Raw genomic sequence first — 26826 nt, 5'->3', positions numbered from 1 at the left:
GGAAGGGTGCAATTTTCCAAGTTTCATTTTGTGTTTTACTGAGTGAGGTTTTTGGCACCTGGACTGCCATTGATCAATGATATTTCTCTTGCAATCTTCCAATATTTATTTAAATACTTATGCAAATGGATCCTTGGGTACTTTCCTCAGGGAATCACATAACTAGAGAGGAGGAAGTAGTTGCCACTGTCAGGACTTTCTAGTGTACATACCTTTGGTGTCATATTTAATGCCCAGTTCCACACTACTTCAAATGTGCAAGTGAGGAATTGGGCATCACTCTGTAGTGCTTGAGCTTCAACATTAAGCACATGAAATGAAGGCTTCCTTCCTGCTTCTTGGACAGGGATTTGGACACTGTGGTGGCTGGACTGATGGAGAGGAGAACAGTTTTTTCCAGCTAACTGCTATAGGAGGCCACACCAGCAGACTTGGTCAGTCGAGACACAATTTATAGCCCACATCAGTGCTGTGTCATTAGTGTTGTTATGACTGCAATTAGGTTGAGTAAGAAATCTTAAACAGATGCCGTCAAGTTCTAGACAGGGGTCAAGCAAGATTGTGACAGCCTCCATACTATTTTCAATCTGCCTGACAGTAGTTATTCACTTGGTTCAAGGTCAATTGTATTCTTGAGTCAGCATTAAATGTTGTCTAGACAAAAATTTCTTTCATCTCAGTCACTTCTGTGCCAAAATTAAATTGATCACTAAATGAATATGATCTATGGGTTACAAATGATTGTAATATCATTTCCTCCTCTGCAGGAGATTTGCATGCCACGGTCAATCCTTTCAATTCTGCTACAAGAAACTTGACCTTGAATGCTGCTGAAACAAAACTCATATCAGCTAAACTGGTCAGTGAAACATTTCACCTATCAAATGTTAACTCATTCCTGAGATGAAGAGCTTGCTTTACAAATATAGTTTAGATAGGTTGAGTCTATATCAATTGGAGAGGAGAAAGATGAAAAGTGGTCTTATAGCAGTATGTAAGATTTAATGAGGCTAAATAGGGTGGAAAATGGGAGGATGTTTCCTCTTGTAGGCAAGACTAAAACTAGAGGACATAGTTTAAGAACAAGAGATCTTCATTTTAAGATAGAGATGAGAAGATTTTCTTTTCCTACACTGAGTTATTAATTGGAATTCATTTCCCATGAAGGAATGGGGTTTCTCTTTAAAACTGTTCAAGGCTGAGATTTTCAACATATAAAGCAATCAAGAATTATGGCAACTTTGACAGGAAAATGGAACTGAGACCACAACCAGATCCACCATGATCATATGAATATTGGAGCAGGCTCAAAGGGCCAGATAGCCTACTCTGCTCCTATATCAGAGAAAGTGTGCAATTTGTTGAAGACATCCCCTAGCTTGGCAGCCACTTATCTCAGAAAAACACTATTAACAAAGAGATCCAACAACAGATTACTTGTGAGCTCTAGTTTCTACAAGTTATAGCAGCAAGCAGATGAAAACAAAAACTTCACAAGTAAACAAAATTCCTAGAGTGCCTCGCAATTATTGTCACCCCATTCCTATATTATTGTGGGATCTGAACTATGTTTCAGTGGCACACGAGTACTAAAGAATTTCCATCAGCAACACCTCTGTCACATCCTCTAAATTCAGAGGAAGTGCCATGGAACAAACATTAGATTTTGGTTTATTAATTCATTGAGTGTGAGTCTTTGGCTAGGCCGTCATTTATTACCCATGAACTGAATGGTTTGTTAGGCCATTTCAGAGGGCTGTTGAGAGTCAACAAATTATTGTGGATTTGTAGTCACATGGGGACTGGACCAGGTAAGGATGGCAGATTTCCTTCCCTAAAGGACATGAATGAATCAAATGTTTATTTACACTTTAATTCTAGACATTTTTTAAAATTCAAATTTCACCATCTGTCAAAGTGGGATTTGAACACTCAGCCCCAGAATATTAGTCTAGGATACTTAATTACTTAATCCAATGACATTATCACCATCTTCCAGAAGAACCTTCTTCCCTAATTTTTTGTTTAGTTTTCTTCCTCGTCTCACACTCATTTTGATTTCAAGGGGCCCCACCCCTGTTCTTTCAACCTTATTCTTTCTAGCTTACTGAGTAGCCAACTTAGTTTCCTTTTTCTTGTCCTTACGCTGGCTGATATTGCAAATAGCTCTCTACTCACATAGTTCAAATCTACCACCGTGATCTCAGCCTCAAAAAGGGATCTTTGACTCCTCTGCTCCCTTTCAAATTTCCTTTTTCTCCTAAAGCGATGCCATCAAAAGTGATGTTGCCTAGAATTCATCATTGAACTTCAAAGAGGTCTCTAGGCCTTGCTACCAGTGAAACCGCTCTAATTAAAGTAATAACTTAGATTCTTGTGACCATCCTGTCGTGCATTTTCTTTCCTCATCCTTTTCAACGCTTCTTCAGTGTCACCATTCCTGAACAACCATTCTCTTAACTATTTATCCTCCATCAAGCAAATGTCATCATGATCTCTGATTATAGATATAAAACTAAACACAAGTTGTCAGTGTCAGCTACAAAAAGCAAATTTGCCATTCATTCTAATCCCATTTAAAATCTCTTGCAATTTTTTTTATCTCTTGCACCATCATCCCTATAAATCTTTTTTTTTAAACACTGATCCTTCAGCAACATTCATTAACTACAATATCTCACTACTACCAGCTGTACATTGGTGTGAATGACACCATCGTCTTTAGCAATTGTAACAAACCCCATTATGCAGCTATTGGTTCCATCTTTGTTCCTGGTCACTATCTCAGGGTAAAGTGGACTTCATGATATCTTGGAGAAAGTGAGGACTGCAGATGCTGGACATCAGAGCTGAAAAATGTGTTGCTGGAAAAGTACAGCAGGTCAGGCAGCATCAAAGGAGCAGGAAAATTGACGTTTCGGGCATAAGCCCTTCTCCTGCTCCTTTGGTGCTGCCTGACCTGCTGTGCTTTTCCAGCAACACATTTTTCAGTTCATGATATCTTGGTATTCATTTGATGCTGACCCTTGCTTCTCACCCCAAATCCCCTCCATCTTAAAGACCACCTACTTTCATCTCTGTAGCTTCTCTCAACTCACTTGTTGCTGAAAATCCTCACTCATTCTTTGATTAATTCTTGCCTCAATTATTCCAAAACTCAGCTGGCCAACTTCCCATCTTCCACGCTGTATAAGCTTCAGGTCATCCAAAATTCTACTGTTTTTCGATCAGCTGAATATGAAATTATGGAATTGCATCTTTAAACATTGTTGCATTTCCACTTTACTATTCTTCAATGTTCTTCATTGGTTACCTGTTCTAACATCTTGAGTAGCTTTTATTTTGATTGAGTGCGTTCCTACGATGTGCTTTAAGATGTTACGACTTACACTTATATAGTGGCAGTTAAGTGTTTTGGAGACAACTGCAATGATTGCTTGTGTTTTCAGTCTCATTGTCTAAATTTAGCAATACAGTATATATTATACATTTACTTTCTAAATTCTGTGATGGAAGCAACTGGTTAATAGCAGCGAAGCCATGTTACAAGGTTTTAGTTCTATTGACATGATCTATCGTGCAAGAGAAAGTTTAAAAAAACAAATTGGCCATTCATTCAAATACCATTTAAAATCTCTTGCAATGTTTTTTGTTTCTTTATCTCTAGCACAGCTATCTCTATAAATCCCCTGTCTTTTTTAAAAACAAAATTCATCAACTTTATGAACACCTTCCACACTGACCTCAAGTTCACCTGGACCATCTTGGACACCTTCGTTCCCTTTCTGGACCTCTACACCTTCATTTCTGGTGACGGACTCAACATGGACATCTACGTCAAATCCACCAACTCCCACAGCTACCAGGACTACACCTCCTCACACCCTGCCTCTACGAAAACACTATCCCTTATTCCCAATTCCTCCGCTGCACCGCATCTGCTCCCAGGAAGATCAATTCCACTCCAAAATATCCCAGATGGTCTCCTGCTTCAAGTACTGCAATTTTCCCTCCCAAGTGGTCAACAACGCCCTCCAGTGCATCTCCTCCACTTCCCACACCTCCACCCTTGAACCCCACCTCATCAAAGGCAACAAGGACAGAACACACCCCCTCACCCCCCACCCCCAAGGCCAGTTCTCACCTTCCATCCCACTAACCTCTGGATACAACGCATCATCCTCCACTATTTCCACCATTTACAGTCAAATCTCACTGCCAGAGATATTTCCCTCCCCACCCCAACAGCATTCCGCAGAGACCATTCCTCCTTGACATTAAGTGCACATCCCTCACCAACCCACCTCTACTCCTGGCACCTTCCCTTCCAACTGCAAGAGGTGTAAAACCTGCACCCACCCCTCTCCACTCACCTCCATCCAAGACCCCAATGGGTCCTTCCACATCCGGCAGAGATTTTCCTGCACCTCCAAATATCTCATCGATTGTGTCCATTGCTCTCGATGTGGACTTGCCTACATTGGGGAGACAGGACACCAACTTGCAGAACATTTCAGGTAATATGTCTGGGACACATACACTAAACAACCCCCCCGCCCTGTGGCCGATCACTTCAACACCTCCTCTCACTCCGCCAAGGACGTGCAAGTCCTGGACCGCCTCCACCGCCAAATCATAGCCACCTGACAGCTGGAGGAAGAACACCTCATCTTCTGCCTTGGGACCCTGCAACCAAATAGAATCAATGTCGATTTCACCAGTTTTCTTATCTCCCCTCCCCCACCTTATCCCTGATCCAACCCTTGGCACCTTCCTCTTGAACTGTCCTACCTGTCCATCTTCCTTCTCATCTTTCTGACCTATCACCATCACCTTCCACCATCGTCCACCTATTGCATTCCTTGCTACCTTCATCCAGCCCCATTCACCTCCCATCTACCTCTCAGCCCCCTTGGGGGGCTCCAATTCCTGATGAAGAGCATATGCTTGAAATGTCCACTCTCCTGCTCCATGGCTGCTGCCCAACCTGCTGTGTTTTTCCAGCACCACACTTTTCATCTATAATCTATGGTGTCCTCCATAGTTTACTAATTGACTAATTGTATCCTTACTATTGACCTGTTAACAATAGAATGCAGAAATAATTTGTGTGAATCTAATTTTTAAGAATATAAAGAATAACCTTTTTTTGGGTGGGGAGAGGGGGGTTGCAACCTAATGCCCTAGTTTTGCCCGTGTGATCTGTAAGAAGAAATATTTAAGCTCGTTAAATTCAACTGTGTACTTTCACACCGACTTGAGGCTGCGAAACATCTTCGTTCCAACAGTAGCTCTTTGAACTAACACAACTGGGAGACTGCAGCTGGGACCCCAGTGCACACGCAAGAGACGATGTTGATTTCCCAACAATTTGGTTTGAGATTCCTCGGCAGCAAATTCTGGAACTGCGCTCCCTCAGCCTCTCTGTCTCTTCGCTCCACCCATCACCTCCCCCCGCCCTCCTTTTTAAGACCACTCTCTCTCTCGAGGCCAAATCTTTGGACCGACTGCTCTGAATTCTCAAAAGTGCGGGCAGGAGGAACCACGGTAATGAAGATTGCACTGCAAACCCCGAAAGAGTGGGGAGGGTTTTACGCGCCGCCGCCGCCTCCAGTGCAGTGCTGGCCGGGAATGCTCTGGAAAGATGTCCCGCTGCTGCTGCTGCTGACACACTGACAGACGACACGCGCTACGTCACTGCGGTACCTGTTGTCGTGGTTGGCAAGGCAACCGTTCCAGGTGACAGTCCGGTCGGTTATCCAGCTTCATAACCCCCTCCTCTCAATGCAACTTTTCTGTGAGTATTTCATTGTGAAAAAGAACACTCCCCCTCCCCAAGTGTGTGTTTCTTAAACTCCCCATGTGTCCGATCACTTGTTTTTTTCCCCGTTGCGGGGAGACATTTCTCAAACTTGCGTTAGTTTCTTTATCGCCGACGTTTGAAAAGACCACCCTCTCAATTCTAAACCTCCCCACCCACTCCAGATTTAAAAATTGAGAGCGGCGCCTTGATTTTTTTTATTTCACTCTCTGGCAGGATTATGACTTTTCATTTTGCTTTTTTAAATGGTATTCATTCCCTCTGTATTTCTGCAGTTTTTAGTAAATCCCAGTCGGACGTTCCCTTCTCGGTGATCGCCATCCTTCCCCCACCTCCCTCACCGTTTCCTCCTCCAGCAACAGGTGCGGGTCGGCCTCCTTTATTTCCTCCCCCTCCCCGAGCTCACTTCTCTCGGCTCCCTCTCCGCGCAGGAAGAGCTCGAGACCAACGGAAGGGCACGTGCGGTCTGACGAAGGGGGGGTCGGCCGAAGCAGCTCGAGCTCTTGTTGCGGGATCGTGCCGCACCTGGCGGAGGCGGAGCGACTGGTCGCGTGGGCGGTGCTCGAGCGAGGAGGGGGATGGCGGAGGTGAAGGGCGTCGCTCAAACTGGGTGAGTACGGCCGTTCAAATCTGAACGGAGTCCAGCTCGTTTCTTTTTAAAAACATAAACACGTATCATCTCTATATACACTTTTTTTCTGTCTGAAAACACATGGGGGGGAGTTAGATTTTGTTTTGAGGGGAGAACCAAAGCGGCGGTCGGTCTGAGCAGCAGCCTGTCAGGGATCGCTGTCACCTTACTCGGCATCTGTCAAAGAGAGAGAGATAATTCGTTAGATTTTCGGGGAGCCGGCCTGAAATTCAAATGGCCCCCGAAACGCTCGCCGTTTAGAATCAAGAGGCGGAGGTGACCTTTTCGGTTAGTTTCTCCCGCCTCCCTCACCCAAACAAAAACAAAACCGATGTTGTCTCCCGCTCGCTTGGTGAGGTACCAGTCATCCTTCGGGCGTAAAACCGGGAGAAAATGTCAAAGCGGCTATTCAGCTCTGCGGGTGATCCCAGTCAACGGTGACTGATTCTCACGGCTCTGACACTTCTCCATCGGCGGCAAGGAGGCAGCCGCCCGTGGAATCTCCCTGAGACCCCACGGGAAAGTTTATAGCCATAAATGTTGTCCTTAGACATCTAGACTAAAATGTAATTTTGAATTATAGAACACATTTGCTGCGCACAAAGACACTTCTTGCCGAGGTTCAGCTGATTGTACTAAGGTGCCTCTGCGCTCTAATGTGTGGCACGTTTAGTCCCTCCTTAAGCCATCAGGAGAGGTATATGTGTCACAGGGTGTGTTGAAAAGGAAGAACATTTGAAGAAAATTTGTTTCATTTTTCTCTCATCGGACATCATTTACTTTCTTTTGCGTGTGTTTTTCTTAACCGTGGTTCCTGCTCACTCCTTAAGTATCATGTGGAACAACTTCATTGAAAACAAAATTCAATATATGAGCAGTTAAATCCTCCAGAAATCATATTGTGGATGGACAGTTGCACAAGGATTGATTTGGAGGTAAAATTCCAAAGTATTTTAAGAATAATCAAACTACAATTGCGTTTATGTAATGTTTTTAAAATAGGGAAACTTCTTAAGACTTTTTAAAAAAGATGCAATTTTAAAAAATATACAGTCAGGTCTAGTCTGATGAGATATTAGGAAAAAGTTTTGGCTAAGAAGTGAATTTATGTTGACTTTAAAAAGTGAAGAGGGACGTGTTAATGCTTAAGTAATTGAAGGTATAATAGCCAGTTAAGAGTAAAGCAGGGAAAAATCATAAGCCAAAATCAGAGAAACAGAGAGTTCAAAATGCAATTCATAGGAACAGGAACAGAAACAGAAACAAATTGCATTGAAAACTCATTGAAAACATAGAAGCTGCCAGACCTGCTGAATTATCCCAGCAATTTCTGGGTTTTTTTGTTTTGGATTTCCAGCATCCGCAGTTCTTCAGGTTTTATTTACATCGGAACAGAACTTGACCATTCAACTTCTTAAGCATGTTTTTTTTTTCAGTGAGATTATAGCGGAATCTGTGTCAATTCTGTGAACTTGTCTTTACTCTATATCTATTCATATCCTTAACACAATGTCAACACACAAATAAAATACTGCAGGTTCTGGAAATCTGAAATATAAATAAAATATTCTGGAAATATTTAGTTTTTCAGGGAGCATCCATGGACTGAGAAAAGAGTCTTGTTGGCGCAGTGGTAGTGGTCCTACTTCTGAGCCAGGAAGTCCTGGGTTCAAGTCGTAGCTATTCCAAAGGTGTGTAATAACATCTTTGAATAGATTGATTAGAACATATTCATAAATTGAAACAAACTAATATTTCAGGATAATCAACCTTAGTCTTGAACATTTCAATTGATCCAGCATCTATAGCCTCTGGGTAGGATGGCTCCATGCATCTAGATTATGTGGAGAAAGAGTTCTTCATTTCTGTCCCGATGGCCTGGCTTATATTTTAAGATTCTGTTCTGGTTTAAGAATATATGTAGAACCAAGATTAGATCAAATTATTTTTCAAGCTTGGTCCCCCATTCTATACAATCTTGTCTGAACATCTGTCTTTTCTTTCCAGCCCAACCTGTTCATATAACTGAGTTTAAACTTTCTTATTTTACAAATCCCTTTGGAGTTTTAATCAAGTATTTCTGGTCTGAAAATTTAAACTAAACTTCTTACACTGAGATAACAAATCTTTATATTACCTTCCTATCCCAGGAGCAACTTCTTTACACAGCCAACTTTAGCTAAGAACTCTGTAAAACTCCCCAAACTGAAAATAATTGCTGTTTTCCATGCTTTAGATATTTCACCACATCCAAAAAAAGTCCATAATCTTCTACTAAAACCTTTATACACTACATTGTTTGCTCATAAACAATTCTAAAATATTCAGACTAGTTGTACAAAAGACATCATACAGGAATGAATGCAGAAATGATTAGGGTTAACAGTTAACATCTTCTGATAGACATAACCCATTTTCCACGAATCATTTAAAAAAATCCAAACTCAAAAGGAAGTGACAGTAAAGTATATAGAAATGTCACACCTTCCATCACAACATCAACAAAAACTTGTGGAAACATAATGAGGAATGGTATCTAATTAGCATTGTCAAGAAGAGGTGAGAGGTCATAGAGATGTACAGCATGGAAACAGGCTTCTGTTCAACTTGCCCAGATATCCTAAATAAATCTAGTCCCATTTGCCAGCATTTAGATCTTATCCACCTAAACCCTTCCTATTCATAAATCCATCCAGATGCCGTTTAAATGTTGTAATTGTACCAGCCTCCATTACTTCCTCTGGCAGCTCATTCCATACATGGGCCATCCTTTGCATGAAAATGTTGTCCCTTAGGTTCCTTTAGAATCTTTCTGCTCTCACTTTTAAACCTATGACCTCTAGTTTTGGACTCTGCTGCCCCAGGGAAAAGACCCTGTCTATTTACCCATTTGCCCCTCATGATTTTATAAACCTCGATAAAGTCTACATCACTGGTCACTGGGTGATACCATCTGCCACTCTTTTTGATTTAGAACGTAATGCCAACCCTTCCCTAGGTAAGTGGTAAAATAGGTAACATGCTGTCAACCCACACACCCAGTCGACCAGTGTGTTCTTTGTGTTGAATTAATCCAATTTTCCTGTTCTCCACTAGAGAATGTCCTCACTAGAGAATGTCCCGTGATCTCTGACAGGCTGTGAGCTTATTTTTTGTCCTCTTTATTATTTTTCATGAGATGTGGGTGTTACTGGCAAAGTCAGCCTATGTTACCTTTTATTAGTCTTGAACTGAATGACTTGCCAGACTCTTTCAGAAGTCAATTAAGAGTTAACTATGAAATTGGGATAACACATTGACTAGTCTGGGTAAGTACAGCAGATTTTATTCACAAACCCAGTAGATTTCTTTTAAACCAATTGATGAACGTTTCATGATTTCCACTGAAACTAGTTTTCAATTCCAGATTTTAATAATTGAATTTAATTCCACCAGCTGCCAGAGTAGAGTTTGAACCTAAAGCGTTAGTCTCGGTCTCTGGATTACTTGGAGAAAGTAAGGACTGCATATGTTGGAGATCAGAATCGAGAGTGTGGTGCTGGAAAAGCACAGCAGGTCAGGCAGCATTCAAGGAGCAGGAGAAACGACATTTCGGGCATAACCCCTTCATCTGGAATCTTCCCATTTAATGTAATTGTGGCAATAAAGTAGGAACAACAGAGTTGTGAGGAATGTTGGAAGAAACTGACAAAACCAAACAATATACAAAATAGAAGTAAAATTTACCATTTGGCCACTTGAGCTTGCTCTGCCATTCAATAAGTCAAATACTTGACTTGCTCACGTTTTGAATTTCACCTTTCCAGCTAGCCCTCTAAAATCTTAGATTCCTGTTAGGCAAAGAAATCAGTCTACCTCTGTTTTAAACATTTTCAGTGACCCCAATTCCATTGCCTTCTGAGTTCAAGTTGCAACCTTGTGGGAGAAAGCATTTCCAGAGCTACTTGGCAAGTTCCAAAATTGACTTAGTGACAGGGAGCAAAGGGTAGTGGTAGAAAGCTATTTGTGTGACTAGAGGCCAGTGTCCAGTGCCATTCAACATGGATCAGTGCTGGATCTCTTTTTGTAAACTATGAAATTGAGAATGTAGACTAGGCAGAATGATAAGTATATTTGTGGTTAACGCAAAGAATGGCATGCTGGTTGACAGTGAGAAAGGAGGTCTTAGGTTACAGGAGATTTGAAATGGTCAGTTGTGCAAGTCAGAGGCAGATGTAACTTTATCCTGATAAGTATGAAATAATGCACTTTGGAAGAAGTAACAAATCAAAGATGAACTCAATGAATGGCAGGACACTAGGAATAACCAAGGTACAGAGGGATATTGGGCTGTTTGTCTATAAATCTCTGAAAATTGCATTGCAAGTTAATAGAGTAGTTAAGAATGGCACACTTGACTTTATCAGTTGAGAGTGGAGCAGCAAGGTTATACTGTAGTTGTTTTGTTACATCACCAGCTGGAGTACTGTTTGCACTTTTGGTCTGAAGGGGTGCAGAGGAAATTTATTGGGATATTGCTTGGGATGGAGCACTTTAGCAATGAGGAGTAAGAGAAGGTTGAGAGTGGACCTGATAGAAGTGCATGACATTCAGGGGCATGGGCATGGTGAATAGGAAGCAGCTGTTTTCCTTAATCAAATGGTCAATAATAGGGAAGCATAATTTTAAAGTGAAAGGCAGGAGATTCAGAGGCGATTTGAGGAGAATATTTTTACTCAATGGTGGGTGTCTGGAATACACTGCTTTGGAGGTTTATTGAGCCAAGTAACTTCATGATCTTTAAAAAGCACTTGGATGAGCAGTTGAAATGTCCTAAAAGTCCAGGATATGGGCCTAGTGCTGGGAAATGGGATTCATGTAGATTTAGTGTAGTTGTGGAAGTTGAGAACTGGTGCCCGAAGGGCCTTTTCTGTACTGAACATTTTATGATCTGGCCAATGATTCTAATCGGGAATGTAAAGGTTCTAAACGATATTTGGACATTTGGCAGCTTCCCAGGCATCTGGTGCAGACTTCTGAGATGTGGTACTGATGATCACCCAGATGACTTGTACATTAAAGGAATAGACTTCCATCCCATTAAAGTATATTGTGCTCTTAATGCAAGATGTGTACAGTTTATAGTGCCCTGCACCCAGGGAAGCCAGTGAAAACCTGCTTCCCAGATTTATAATCAAAATCTCTGCATTTTATGGTCAAAACTTAATTACAGTTCCCTTCCTCTAACTCTACTGACGTTTTGTTTGTGCCTTTATTAGCTTTGCTGTCAACAGAGTGGTCAAATATTATTCTTTTCACACTTTTTACCTATCAACATCACCATTAGCACTCCCTTGTCTTTTGCTCTTGGAATGTCACCATCTGTTCTACTCATTCTTCCTCCCTCCATTTGTGAACTATAAACTATCATTTTCCAATCCCTTTCAGTTCCAACAAAGAGTCCTCCCTTCTCAAATTAACTCTTTCTGTCTCTATAGATGCAGTCGGACCTGCTAAGTTTCTCTAGCATTTTCTGTTTGTATTTCAGATTTACAACATCTGCAGAACTTTGGTTTTATGTCTTCAGCCTGTATTATGTAAGTGCTTGATTAATGCAATTGACCCTTGATTGAAGGTCCTTCTTTAGTTATGGAATTCTCTTCCCCAAAAAGCATTGGAAGTAGAGTTATTAAACATTATTAAGGCAGGGTTAGATAAAATCTAGAGATTTGGGAAGGCAACAGTGACATTGTTCCCTGGAGGAAAGAATGAGACACTAGATATTGTTTAAAAGAGTTTGAGTTGAGAGTCCAGATGCAGAGTTGCCTGCTTGCTGCCAGTGTTTGTGACACTTGCTCAGAGCTGGAATGAAACGTAGTGAGGTGAATCCAGTTGTGTGGTCCATGTGTGTACCAATGACATTGTCAGGATAAGGAAAGAGGTTCTGCACAGTTAACACAGAGAGAGAGATAGGCACCAAAGTAAGGAGCAGGATCCTGAAGGTAATTATTACATAAACAGTGTACATAGGGCAAATAAAATTAATATTTGGCTAAAGGTTTTGTGTGATAGAATTGAGTTTTGATTTGTGGGGCTTTGGCACCAGTACTGGGAAAGACTCTACACTATTGGGATAGTTTAAACCTGAGACCAGAGTTGTAATGAGTTGCATAATTTAGGCTGTGAGAGAATTTAAATCTGAATAGTTTGGACACTAGATCAATTTGGAAGACATATTGAATCAAAGTATAGAGACAAGGTGAGAGGGAAAGAGATTAATATAGGAAATAATGAACCGAATGTAACAGGAGCAAATAGAGAGCGTGTACCTAAAAGCAAGTCATAAGGCTAGAGATCACAAAAATAATAAAAGAATGAAACTAAAGGCTTTGAATCTGAATGCATGTAGCATTTGAAATAGAGATGAACGGATAATATATTTCTACCTGTGCTATATATTAATAGTAGTATTGTATAAAGAAAATTGGCAAAATAGGTTAATGGATAGATTAGTTGAGGGGATGTTTCAGACCACACAAATTGATCAATTCTAAAAGGAAGAAAAATGTCAGCGGAGATCCCCCCCCCAATTTGCACTTAACTAAAGAGATTAAGGATGGTATTAATGAATTAAAGCATATGGAAAAGCAATAAGATTTTGCAATTGGATAGATGTCGCTGACTTCACTATTATGCATTGCAATGATTATTAGAAACAGAAACGCTATGCCGCGACTGAGAATGGGCTTTCTTAGTTACATGGGCTTATGAGAGAAGTTTAGATTACATCCTTGGTCTAAAAGAGGCCATAAAAATGGATCTCTGTTTTTACTGGATCAGAAAGCACCAACAAGCATGTCTCCAAGATTGCAAAGATTTAACTTTGTCGGATGTGACCAGTGTATGCCTCTGGAAAGATGATGGCAGATGCGCTCTCCATTGCAACAATCAACAGCCTTACCAGACACGATGCTTTTCTTTTTCTCAAAATCAAGTCATATGTTATTGACTGTGGCCAGTAAGCCATAACTGTATTAACCAGATTTGGCAGGAACAGTTGAGGGATCAGGTAACCTAATGGGCTAGCTATGAAATCTCACATTTTCCTTCGTATGGTTGTAAACTTTGGGATTTAAATGCACTGTATGTTTTTTTTTCTTTAGTTGTTGTAAGCATGGATTTCCAGGGTTGAGCTTGTAACTTTGTTTTGCCTTTGTATCTGAAGTTAACAATGGACATGTATTTCTGCAACCATGGTGATTTCTTAATTTAAAATGAAAACAGGCTTTGAAATCAGGCTATAGAATGAATTATTGTGTGCTAGTAGACTTTTTATTTTGGATTATTTGGGATCCAACATGGGAAATATTGGGATCTTTAAAAGGTTTGTTAGTGTGTTCTGGAATCTTTATTTAAGGCTGTGGGAGGTGTCCTCTGAAAGAGAGAAACCTTTTGATTCACTTTTAACTTTGGATACTGTTTTCATCCTTTTGAAGATCTTTGAATACAATGGCTTTTGGAGCAACGCTCCTGAGAAGTGAATTAGATTACCTTTTTGGACTGAAAAGTAAGTATTAGTTGAAGACTAAGTGTTGAGATTAAAAACCTGGAAATGGTTATTTAAGATGAGTACAGTAAAGTTCAAATATATAACGGCTCTAGAAAGAAGGTATCACAGTTCCAGTTTAAAGATTGAAGTCCAAGTGGCTTACATCTACCGAGGTGATGGGTACAGCGATAATGGTATCTGTATTGAGTGTTTAGGGTGCTGTTTGTACTAGGATTGGTGTTTTAAGTACTACATATAAAAGCTAATTTGTTTCTTTTCAATCTACAAAGGAGTGTTTTAAAATTAATAGGATTATACTTCTGTCTGTTTAAAATCTTTAAAATTATGTACATAGTTTGACTATTTTATTTTATCCACATTCCTTTAATAAAGTTCTGTTTTACTCTGAATGCAAAATCTGCAGCATTGCATGAGTGAACACTACATTACAACCTAAACAAGCTAAAATTATCAAGCTGGGTTCCTGTTTGGGATTTGATTTGTTTGGTAATAACATCAGTTGGGATAATAACTGCAGCAATGTGATTTTAGAGTTATATGACATACCAGTGGAGAATGAGCAACTGGTCATACAACTTTTCTTTGGGAAACTGTGCTGGTATCACCAAGTTCAGAGCCGCAGCTCGGTCAATGGTGTGCTGATCTGGAATAATCAAGGACACAAGAGAATCTCATTACAAATTGCAATACCAATCCCTTTCACAGATTAGACAAACAATTGGTATTGATACTTATCCCATTAGTCCATGGGACTGTGTGGACACTGATATATTTGTTTGCCTCATTTTATTGATAACCTCTATCCATCGGATATAATAAAAAAGTTGCATACCATGACTATGGGTATGTTTATCTGAACCTTGCCTGAGATTTTTGCAACACGTAATCCTGTTGTTTGATTTGGACATTGGGCTGCAGTTTCCTAATGAGTCCTTCAGTCAAGTTGCAGCCAGTTTTGAATTTAAATATGTCACAAATTTGAAGTATCAACAATCAAAAGCGAGAGCTGAATGCAAAGTTAAAACAGTTAAGTTGCTTTTCAAGAAGAATACTAACTTCTATTTAGCACTGCGAAATTATAAAGCCTCCCTACTCCAATGTTATCTTGAAATATCAGGATTACAGATGAGCAGGAAGCTGAAGGAAGTGGCTTAATTTAAGAAAGTGACTCCAGATTTATGCTTGCACTACAATGAGGATGTATTTAATAATATCAATAGGTACTACCACATGAAATATTTGTCAGATTTGGGATGGGGACTGGCATGAGATCAGGAATTTAAGCAGAAGAGGTAGTGAGCAATAAATCCCAGAGAGTATCAGCATTAATAGTTTCAATTTTGAAACAACTTTTAAAAGTCATCTTTTTTATTTTTTGTCAGCTCAAATTTTTTTTATTACAAATATTTTGGACAATGTGAATCTTTATATTAATATTAGGAGAAAAGGGATGGCAATCTTTACAAAGGGGAGTGGGTTTGTAGTTGGCACTTATTATTTAATGTGGATAAACATATTGCCTTGTACATAGATAAGTCAGGCAGGAAGTTTGTATCTTCTGGGAATGTTAAGAATTAATGTCCTTTTGAATAAATGAAGAATCTAGGTGTAACGTGGATGAATTGTTGAAATTAAAACCAAAGTGATATGAATTGTAATTCTGATCCAGTCTTAAAAGAACTGCAGTATTCTTGTACAAAACAAAAGCAAAATACTCCAGATACTGGAAATCTGATGTAAAAACAAAAATGCCAAATATACTCAACTGGTCAGACAGTACTTCTATGAACAGAAAAACAGAATTAGTGGCCTGGATCCTCATTCTCATCATTGACGTTTTTGGGTCAATGACTCATTTCTCTTTATGGATGTTGTCAGACCTGATGAATATCTCCAGCATTTTCTGCATTTGTGCAAGATCCTTAACTGGAATACTTTGCCTAATTTTGTCCCTCTTGCATGGTAGATGTTATGGAGGCCTGAAAAACTTCAACAGTTCACTAAAATAATTCCCACAGCTCCTTGAAAGTGGAATTGCAGGTCGATAGGATAGAGAGAAAGGTGTTGGTATGCTTTCCTTTATTGGTCAGAGTATTGAGTACAGGAGATGGGAGGTCATGTTGCAGCTGTACAGGAAATTGGTTAGGCCACTTTTGGAATATTGTGTGCAATTCTGGTCTCCTATCGGAAAGGTATTGTGAAACTTGAAAGGGTTCAGAAAAGGTTTACAAGGATGTTGCCAGCATTGGAGAATTTGAGCTATTGGGAGAGGTTGAATAGGCTAGGGTTGTTTTCCCTGGAGCATCAGAGGCTGAGATTTATGAAACCATGAGCATGGATAGGATAAATAGATATAGTCTTTCCCCTAGGGTGATGGTGTCCAGAACTAGAGGGCATAGGTTAGGGGGAGAGGGGGAAAGATATAAAAGAAACATAAGGGGCAACCTTTTCACGCAGAGGGTGGTACATGTATGAAATGAGCTGCCAGAGGGAGCGGTGAAGGCTAGTATAATTGCAACATTTAAAAGGCATCTGGATGGGTATATGAATAGGAAGGGTTTGGAGGGATATGGGCCGGTTACTGGTAGGTGGGACTAGATTGGGTTGGGATATCTTGTCCGCATTGATAAGTTGCACCAAAGGGTCTGTTTCCGTGCAGTCCATCTCTATGACTCTATTACAACATACTGCGAATATTGGTCCTTTTTTACATTTTCTTAAAGGCATAGGGAGTGAAATTCACACAGACATGTGTAGAACACATTTTATTTCTGATCAAAAATTAATGGTGTATTGTTTAATTCTGGTATCCATAATCAAAGTGTGCACCACTAAGTAGAATTCATAAGATAGATACTATTTAAAGTACTCCTTAGGAAGATTATAACATTGCAGACTGATGGATGATTAGTTTTGGCCTCTCGGAGGAGCTGTGTCACTGCAAGGTAAGGTGACACCACTTAGTTTCAGTGACACATCCAAGTAGCCAGCATCTGACATGTGTTCAGCCCCTTGCCCCTTGGGGGGGCAAGATGAAGCAGCGTCTCACAATCTAACTTTCACAACTATCATTTCATACTGGCACACCTTTACTCACTTAGAGTTGGGATTTGTACATGATGGGTCACACAAGCGTGGGTGTAATTAGCACAGGCACAAGGGTCAGTTTGTGTGTAACATTGCAGAGCAGTTCTCCTGTAAGAGAGTAAAGCGAATGCTTTGCAGTGGAATTAAAGGAGAACGTGCTTGTTGAAGTACTCTGTGCATTTGCAGGCCTGGTAAAAGGGGTAGCACGGTGGCTCAGTGTATAGCATTGCTGCCTCACAGCGTCAGGGACCTGAGTTCAATTCCCACCTCTGGCAACTGTTTGTGTGGAGTTTGCACATTCTCCCCAAGTCTGCGTGGGTTTCCTCCCACAGTCTAAAGATGTGCAGGTTAGGTAAATTGGCCTTGCTAAATTGCCCGTAGTGTTAGATGGGGGAATGGGTCTGGGTGGGTTGCTCTTCGGAGGGTTGGTGTGGACTTGTTGGGCCGAAGGGGCGGTTTCTACACTGTAGAGAATCTAATCGAATCGAATCTAATCTCAATCCAAATGCTGATTAGAAATATGGTGGTCTTGGACTTGACTGATACATTTTGAAATTTCCTCTTTCCACCAAGGAAATGCTCAGCACCTCCATGATAGCACTGCCAGACATACTTATGATACTGTAGCACCAGGTACTATGTCAGCTTTAACTGTAACAGAAAAGGTTCTACTGATGTAGCAATGCTGTAGTAGAAGCTGAGCTGAGAAAATGAGGTTACTGACTGCTGGCATCCATAAGAATGCTACTATCCAGGCATACACAACTGCCATCATGGATACAGATCTTGAGGCTCAATGGGGTTTACAAGCTGTTGCAGCATTTTAACATTCTATAATTAAGCTGCTGAGCGCTGAGTTGCTGCTTCACAGGAATGAGCTTGACACTTTGGAGTACAAACCTGTTAACCTCTTTCGTGCACCCACCATTACATTCCACCAGTATTCTTGCCAAGGTGATGCAGTTCAAAGTTGGGCCCTCAAAACAAGACCTAATCAAAGGGGTCCTCCAAAGCAAGCTTCAGTTTCCGTCTTGGTAGGTCAGCCTTCCACCCCACATGTACAGGCACTAATGTAACTCTGTAGGAGCACCAAACCAGGTAAGGGCACCCATAAGATGGGCATTAAATAAATGTGCAAGGGTGGTAAGTTCTTAGTTTATATTACTGGTATTTTGACGCATAAAAATTGTTGTGAAGTTATTACTATTTGCTCCATTGAATAATGGATGCGAGAAGAGCACTTTATATGGGCAACTGGAATCCTGCATTTTAACTGGATTGTGAATCCACGTTGGAGAATCTCTTCAATGCAAGTGAAGCCTCATTATATGGTTCCTCTTGCTTTGTTCAATTGTAATTGCTGCTTATGTTCTTTCTTCATTTCAAGATTGTAAAGAATAGAACAAATGCACAGTACAAAACAAAACATTCTGTGATCACCTGAAATGGCCTTTCTGGGTCATGAATGATATTTTTCATTTGTTCGTGGCTGTTGCATTTTTGTAATCCTTCAGTCCTACTTGCTATGTTGGAGACAGACTGCTGACCTTGGTGTCCAATTAGCCAGGATGATCCTGGCAGACCTTGTGTTTGCCCACGACCAAGTTACAAACTTTGAGGGGCTCCTGCCTCATGGCAAGATTCATCTCTACTGCTGCAGCTTATGAAATGCTTTGTATTGGATATGAAATAGGTAAAGTATTTAAAGTAGAAAAAAAGATGTCTGGGAAATGAAATAAAACAAATTTTTAAAAAGTTAATTTATTGGAGCAAGTATATGCTATTCAGGCCTCAGACCCCAATAATTCTAGATAATGGCTTATTATATACCTCCATACCATTTTCCCAATCTATCCCTTGATGTAATTACTATGTAGAAATCAATTGATTTCAGTCTGACCGTACTTAGTGACTGAACTTCCATAGCTTTCTGGGGTCAAAATTCGATGCCCTTGTAAAAACATTCCTCCTCCTCAGTCTTAAAAGGCTTGTTTCTTCTACTGAGGATGTCATCTGATTCCTGACCACAGCCCCCTCTCCCACCACCAAAGACTTACATTTTAGACTTATACATAAAAATACTGAGTTTTTTGTATATCAACACTTGTCAATCTCTCCCCATCTAATAAATATTTTGTACATTTATTCCATATTCACACTTATCCAATTAATGTTCTATCTACAATGTTCTTGCTCACTTATCCTGTCCAAATATCCTTGATTTTTCTGTGCATCACTTTCATAAGTCCCCTCCCCAACTCATTTTGTGCAATCTGCAAGCTTGGAAATAGTGTGTTTAATTTTTATTCCATTTATTCTATTCCACTGATCCTCAGCAATGTGGACAAATGCTTAAAATTCAAATGTTAAAAGTTGTGGTCAGTACGATTCAAAGCTGTATGGGTGGTCTTCGATAAAGTTAAAGTTATTTGCCTTAACCATTGGCCATGCCTTGGATCCCATATCCAAATAATTGACATAGATTTTAAATGGTTAGATCCAACCACTGATCCTGATGGCACCCTACTAGTTACAGCTTAGCAAATTAACAATGATCTATTTATTCTTTCTTTTTGTTTTCTTTGTGTTAACCAAACTTCAATCAATGCTATGTATTTCATCATTAATTTTGTTTACAAAACTCTTAATGGGCCTTCTTGCTTACATTTTGAAATCCAAATATACCTGATCCAGTACTTCCCCCTTATTCATAAAATCATAAGATGGAAAAACAGATTTAAACTGTTCAGCTCATTAAGCCAGTTATGCCACTCAATAAGTTCATGACTGAATTTGTAATCTTCAACTCCACTTTCCTGACTTTTACCCCTAACTCTTGATTCCCATACTGATTAAAATCCATCTGTCTATCTCAACGTTGGATGTACATAATGACTCGGCCTCGATAGCGCTCTACACTAAGGGATTTCAGATTCATTACCCTCAGAAGAAAGTCCTCTTCATTTTTTTTTAAATAGACAAGCTCTTAATCTGTGGCTATATGCGTCTAGACTCTTCCATAAAAGGGAAATTATCTAACAGCCCTGTTAGTAATTTGTTCAAAACTCAAAGTTTGTCAAGCATGATTTTCCTTTCATACAGTTGACAGAAAATAAATAATTTGATGAAGTGTGTAGTTATGACATTATTTGGAACAGATTCAGTATTTTTATTAGTACTGTTGTTAGGCAAACAGGTGTACAGTTCCCCATTTTCTCTCTCCCTTCTTTCTTACATAGAATGGTACATATACAATCTCCTGATCTGCAGGCAGGAGCTGGATTCTACAGAATATTGAAAGATGATCAGTAGTGCGGCCATAACTTTTATCGCTATTAAATTCAACTCTCAAAATTTCATAAGCTTTCATCTAATCATGGGGTGAGAATGTTCAGTTATAATGAAAAATTAGAAAATACGACTTAAAGGAGGAGGTAAGTGCAGAACTCAGGAGAGGTTATTAATCTCCAGCAGAGACACAAATAGGACTGCGTGGAAAAAGTTAGTAATCAAACTTCAAGCACACTGGACAAACAAATGATAATGAGAAGAGGGGCAGTTAATACAGGTTTGAAGGTGTTACTTCAGATCAAAATTGGCAGGTGTGACTTAATGGGCATCACTGATATGCAGCTGCAAGGGGATCGGGATTGTGAACTGAATATTCAACAATGTACATCCTAATGAAAAGATAGGTAAGTGCGCAGAGGGGGTGGGATTGCCTTACGTGTAAGAAATGAAATTAAATCAATAGTCAGAAACAAAAGTAGGGTCAGATATTGTGGAATCTTTGTGGGTAGAATGGAGCAACTGCAAAAAGTAAAAATACCATAGTTGGAGTTATGTACAGGCTTCCAAACAATAGTCAGGAGCTGGAGTGCAAGATATACCAGAGGATAGAAAAGATGGGTAGGAAAGGCAATGTTACAGTGATGGGGGATTTAAATATGGCGGTTGATTGGGAAAATCAGATTGATAATGGATTGCAAGAAAAGGAATTTGTGGAATGTCTACGAGAGATGGGCTTTTGGACCGGATTGTGGTGGAGCCCTCTAGCAAACAGGCAAAATAGTGAGTTAACTACAGTGTTAATAAATCATTGAGGTAACTGGACTTTATAATGTGATTAGGATGATGCAGAGTGCAGAGTGACCAGCCACAAAGGTAGATGAAGAGAGATGGTGTGAGGAGCAACTAAATTAATTTTAAGAGAATGGGAAAGGGAAGATGAAATGATTGCTATGATTAGGTGTAAAAAGATAGATCATGGCAAGATAGTGAAACTATATCCAAGCAGTAGAACCTGAAATTGATTGCTATTATAAGATTTTTAAATAATGTGGAATGTGAGATGTTGCTCCTCATCATCCAGAACAGCACAGTTGGTGGGCGTGGCCCACTCTTAAAGTTAGCAAAAATAAAATTAATCTGTAGAAGCACTACTTTCCTCAGTAGATGGCAATTATGTTGTATTGACCAATTTTGGGAGATGAACAACATGGATTGCATTGATTGATTCAAATTCAAACTAAATCTCTTCAGTGTAATTTGGAATACACTGTATATACATTTTTGAGATATGACCTTTTAAATGTAGCATTTAAACAACTGATGGGTTTTCTTTGGCTCATGTCTAATTCTTTTAGAGTTCAAGATTAGCCAATAATTATTATTGTACCATGCGATGACTAGAATGGAAGATGGTGAACCAGATAGTCCTTGGGATTGCCAGACATAAGAGTTCTCAATGGGAGTTGAGTTTCCAATACTTGATGCTGACCTTAAATGTGCAAGTAGAAATCTGCTCCATAACAAACTGAAATTTCTCTTGAGAGAAACTACTGAAGCATATTGCATGACACAATCAAAGCATTGAGAAGTTTTTTAGATCGATTTTAAGAAAGCAAGAGTTTGACACAAAGTGGAACCATTGAGAAGTTACAATGCAGAAAGAAGCCATTAGGCCCATTGTGTCTGCTGGCTGAATAAACTAGCCACTCTTTCTGATCCACTTTCCAACACCTGTAGCATAGTATTTTAACTTTTTTCTCTTCAAATTTATAGTATTCTCATGTGAAAATGCTTGGCTAAAAGTAACTATTTACGATTTGTGGCAGGTAGTGTGGGTAATAGGTGACTTCAGCTTTCCTTCTCCAAGAAAGGGAATCCTTGGCTGGATTTGAAACTCAGTGCATTGCAATCATAAACATAACTCACGTTCACAACTCTTTGGTAATCTTAGAGTTTTTCTAACTGTTGGTTATCACTGCAGATCAACTGAAGAAAAGCCAGCTCTATCGTCGTAGGCATGCAGTAGATTAGGACATTCTAAAAGTAAAATGCAATGCTACAGGGTTTACCTTCAGTTGTTTCTCAAGAATATGGCACAAAGTATAGCGTGAAACATTTAAAACACTTGAGATGCTATTTTGTACAGTGAAAGTTGTGCCCGAATTACTTAAGTTAAAATGCTGCAGATAACATGAACAATTTCTGTGAAGAATCCAGTATGAATTTAAAATGTTCTATAATTTGATGAGAGAATGTGTATTTACGTAGATAATCGAGAGAAGTCCTAAAGTGCTTCAGCACTAAAATCACATTCAAATATTTATGACTTGTTACAAGTTACAGATGCATTGCAGCTGTCAGATCATAAATGTAACACAATCATTAGATTGACCTAATTGTTTTAATACATGGTTTAAAAACTACAAGTTTTGTAAACAGGATCTCTCCAATAATCATGGATACCACCAGGAAGGTGCCAGTAATTCGCAAATCCCTCAAACCAGCAAGACCATTACATCGTTTATCTACTGAACTAGGTAAGATGTGTCATAGTTTATAATATCTGTAGAGCATTATTAACAGTTTGTTTTTTTACTAATCTATACAAAATTATTTGTAAATAAACTTGCAGAACTTACTCCCTCATGTAATTTTCAGAAGTATGAAATAGATCAACTGATGATTTATTCTAAAACCAACCATAGTGATTTCAAATTTGATGAGATACTTTGAATCTTTGTAAATCTTCCAGTCCTCTTTAGGTATGAAACTGAAGGATTGCAAATGTTGAGTACTCTTTTAAACAAAAAAAAATTGACAGTAATGCCATAAGATATAGGCAAGTCAGAATACTAGCATAATATTGAGAAAATGTTTAGAGAAAATAACCTGGGACAGAATCACTTGGCATTGGTAAAATGTAATGATGTGAAAACCTACATCAGTTTGTAAAAGGCAAGTCATTTTTGACTAATTTGGCTGAATTGTTTGACCAAGGAACAGAGAGGATAGATGAATAGTCTGACTGTTGTGCATGTAGCCTTTGAAATTGTTTGAAATGCTATGCACTAGACCTTGTCGCAAATTTGAAGCTTGTGGCATTCGAGGTTCGTTGGATACATAGGTTGAGGAAGTAATGTAGTGGTAAATAGTTCTAGTTAGACCAGAGGAAAGTTTGCATATATAGAGAATATTTAAAATTTCCCACGGTTTCATGACATAGCGAGCTACTAATATGATGAGCATAATCTTCAGTTTGTTCAGTGTCCCAGATGGGATGATATTGGACAATGAACCTTTTGTCCAGTTTCAAATTGCTTCCAGATGTGTACTGTGCTGAGTGATGCATATCAGATTGTTACCCAATTATTAGCACTCAAGTAGTCAAACAGAACACATGGTACATATTACTTGTTATAACAAGAAGACAGACAGCTGAAACAAATCAACCTTTCTACCTCTGTATTTGCAACACAGTAAAACGAAAATCTTCAAAGGTCCACAATTCACCCCAATTGTTCCTAACCAGACTTTTTAAAAAAACATCAATCCAGACTCTCTGAACAAATCAATTCTTGACACCAGTTTATAGCTTAGAAGATTTAATAAGTTATTAACAATAAATAACTTGAGCAAAACAAAATTAAATAATAAAGAAATACAATTGACGCCTGTGTTTAAACATTAAAAACCTTTGTTTTCAGTCCTATGACTACAAAATACAGACCAAAAAAACGTTAAGGGAAAGAGAAAAATCAAAACTGGCCAAATCGTTCGTGGTTTTCATCATGCTTTGTTCCACAGGCATAGATTATCATTCCTTCGTTGATTTTCTGAAGATGTCAATTAGGGCCATCTTTTCAGTTCACTTAGAGGAAGTCAGTGTTACTTATAACTTATTTTCTATTCTCTGAATTTCTAATAGCTCATAGCAGGAGGTTAGGCAGGTAATTTTCGAATCTTTTTGCAATTGCATCACCAGCCAAACTCCTCCTCCCAGAAAACACAGTCCAAAACCTAGTTCACATTCTCTGGTTTCTCCCTTTCGGGGAGACTGACTCTCCCCACAAGGTTCCAGTTACCCTAGTCAACATATGCCATCTGCTTGAGCATAAAGTCTCTCAGAGTTGTTGGAACTAGTTTTTAGGTACGGGGACATAATCCTTTATCCAAAACACTTGGGGCCAGTTTGTTTTTGGATTTCGGAATTTTTCAGATTTCAGAATAAATGACATTTTCACAATGGAAAAAAAAAAGAAAAATAGACTCACGTGTGACTAGTACGAGCACTGAGACACAATTGACGTCAGCCAGTGCTGGGCCGCACTGCCATGTCTCGTCTGAGTGACGTGGGTTGAGATGGTGTGGAATTGGGTCACCTGTTCATGCGCCAAACAACCTTATTGTGCAGAAAAAAACTTCAGATTTCGGAGCTTTTTGGATTTTGGGTAAAGGATCATGGACCTGTGCTGACCTCATTTGTAACCAACATCTGGTATCTGTTTAAACATATTGTTAGTGTTAAAGCATCTATAGAACCTTTTGATCAGGATCCAACCTACCAACCTACTTCTAGACCTGGCTCATCAAACAAACACAATTTGTTTGTTCTGTTTCGTTTTAACATAAGCTGTTGTCCACAATCCAAAGGTCATTTTTAGCTCATGGTTTTCAGTCCACAGCTCCAAACCAAAACTGATAAAAGAATAAAAATAATGAAAAATCAGCAAGGGTTCTAACATAGCAAATCAGTGATCATGAATCCTGAGCAAACAAAGCAAGAAATTTTCATACAATATCAATGGAGAAGAGATTGCTGAGCACAATTTGTTCAAAAAGCAAGTATGAACAGGATTACTCAACAATCATTTATCCAAATATTCTGAATCATGGAACATTCTTCTTTGAAGAGAGGAAATTTGAAATGAAACTATATTATGCATGTTAGAAATATAATTTCAAATATTTGAAAAGCAAAGGTTTATAAAATATTCTAAAGCAGGTCTGATTACACACAGTTATTGCTCATTACTGTGGCCAACACAGGTCAACTTTTGGCATAACATTTGTGCATGAAGAGAGTAATACTCTATTGATTGTGCAGTGTTATTGAATGGCAGCAACTGGACAACCACATTGTCAAACAAGTGAACAAAGAGCAATGAGTACCTCTCCAAATGGGTATACAATCTCCAGTTCGGGATGAGTTGTAGGACTTCCAAATAGTTGCACTGAAGTTTGAATTGCCACTCCAGTAAACTTTATTTTGCCTGTTTGTATATTTATCAAATTGACATGTGCCTATGTTCAATCGTATTATATATATATATGAGTGGTATTTAGGCTTTCTTTTGATTTTGGGGAAAGGAAAAGGAATGTTAGGCTGTGTCCCATGGCAATCAGTATACCTTTATTTGACAGGCTCACAATATCATAACTGTATTCTAGCATGTGACCTGAGTACAAATACCTTATACTCCATATTAACTCTGATTACTTGATGCATGATTCACTGTTGAAAGAGTGCTGCACTGCATTAATTTAGCGCAGACTTGGGTTTGAGGAATATATAATAACTGTAAGAAATGTCTCTTGAACCGTTTGATACAATATTATCTGTGCCAAGTTTCTTATGTTAAGAGGAATATCATTAACATTACCATAGCAGGTAAAACCTGATGGAGGTGAAAGCACACCAATTCCTGCTCCTTGAAGTTAAGTAAATGTGTCTTACCTTTTTAAAGTTATTTTAACTGAATGATCTCCTGCCTTTCCTGTGGCCTTTGTAAACTGTGTCCCCTCTAGTTCCTTCCAACAGACCAGGCTGCTTAGGCTTCTGGTTTCTTTAGTTCTCTTTGTCTCTTTTTAGCTTCAGTTTTGTGACATCTATGTCTGAGACTTCAGTTTAGATTGATTTGTTATCCTTAATTTTCTTTTATGGGCGTTTCTATGTGTACATGTAGTATGGTGGTGATGCTTGATCTGAACTATACATTTTCACTTGTCACTTTTTAACCAGTGAGTAAAAAGTGAGGTCTGCAGATGCTGGAGATCAGAGCTGAAAATGTGTTGCTGGTTAAAGCACAGCAGGTTAGGTAGCATCCAAGGAACAGGAAATTCGACGTTTCGGGCCAGAGCCCTTCATCAGGAATGATTCATCCCTGATGAAGGGCTCTGGCCCGAAACGTCGAATTTCCTGTTCCTTGGATGCTGCCTAACCTGCTGTGCTTTAACCAGCAACACATTTTCAGCTCACTTTTTAACCAGTCTGTAATATGCTGTCTTGCCTATCAGGAACTTTAACTTGTGGAGCTTTTGATGTCTGTTTGCTGTCTGGTTGAAATGTACTTTGTGCTGCTCCTACAGACCACCACCATGAGATTTGAGTTTGTGTCTGCTTTGGAGTAACTTATTCTCATTTTCCAAGGAGTTTTGTAGATGTGAAAT

General features: G+C 39.2%; 1 protein-coding gene across 2 annotated transcripts in view; it reads left to right on the top strand.

Moving 5' to 3' along the window:
• Positions 1–6361: 6361 nt before the first annotated feature.
• gra (granulito) overlaps positions 6362–26826 on the top strand; it is an 87815-nt gene continuing 67350 nt past the window's right edge. For both annotated transcript variants that reach the window (XR_009644662.1, XM_060824418.1), the window contains exons 1-2: positions 6362–6431; positions 22819–22916. Coding sequence is in view for 1 of the 2 variants with exons in the window: in XM_060824418.1 (XP_060680401.1) it covers positions 6400–6431; positions 22819–22916 (130 nt within the window). In the remaining variant the exon portion in view is untranslated. The remainder of the gene's footprint in view (positions 6432–22818; positions 22917–26826) is intronic.

Source organism: Hemiscyllium ocellatum, chromosome 4 (assembly GCF_020745735.1).
Source record: "Hemiscyllium ocellatum isolate sHemOce1 chromosome 4, sHemOce1.pat.X.cur, whole genome shotgun sequence".
Lineage (NCBI taxonomy): Eukaryota > Metazoa > Chordata > Chondrichthyes > Orectolobiformes > Hemiscylliidae > Hemiscyllium > Hemiscyllium ocellatum.
This window is presented reverse-complemented; position numbering and strand designations above follow the sequence as displayed.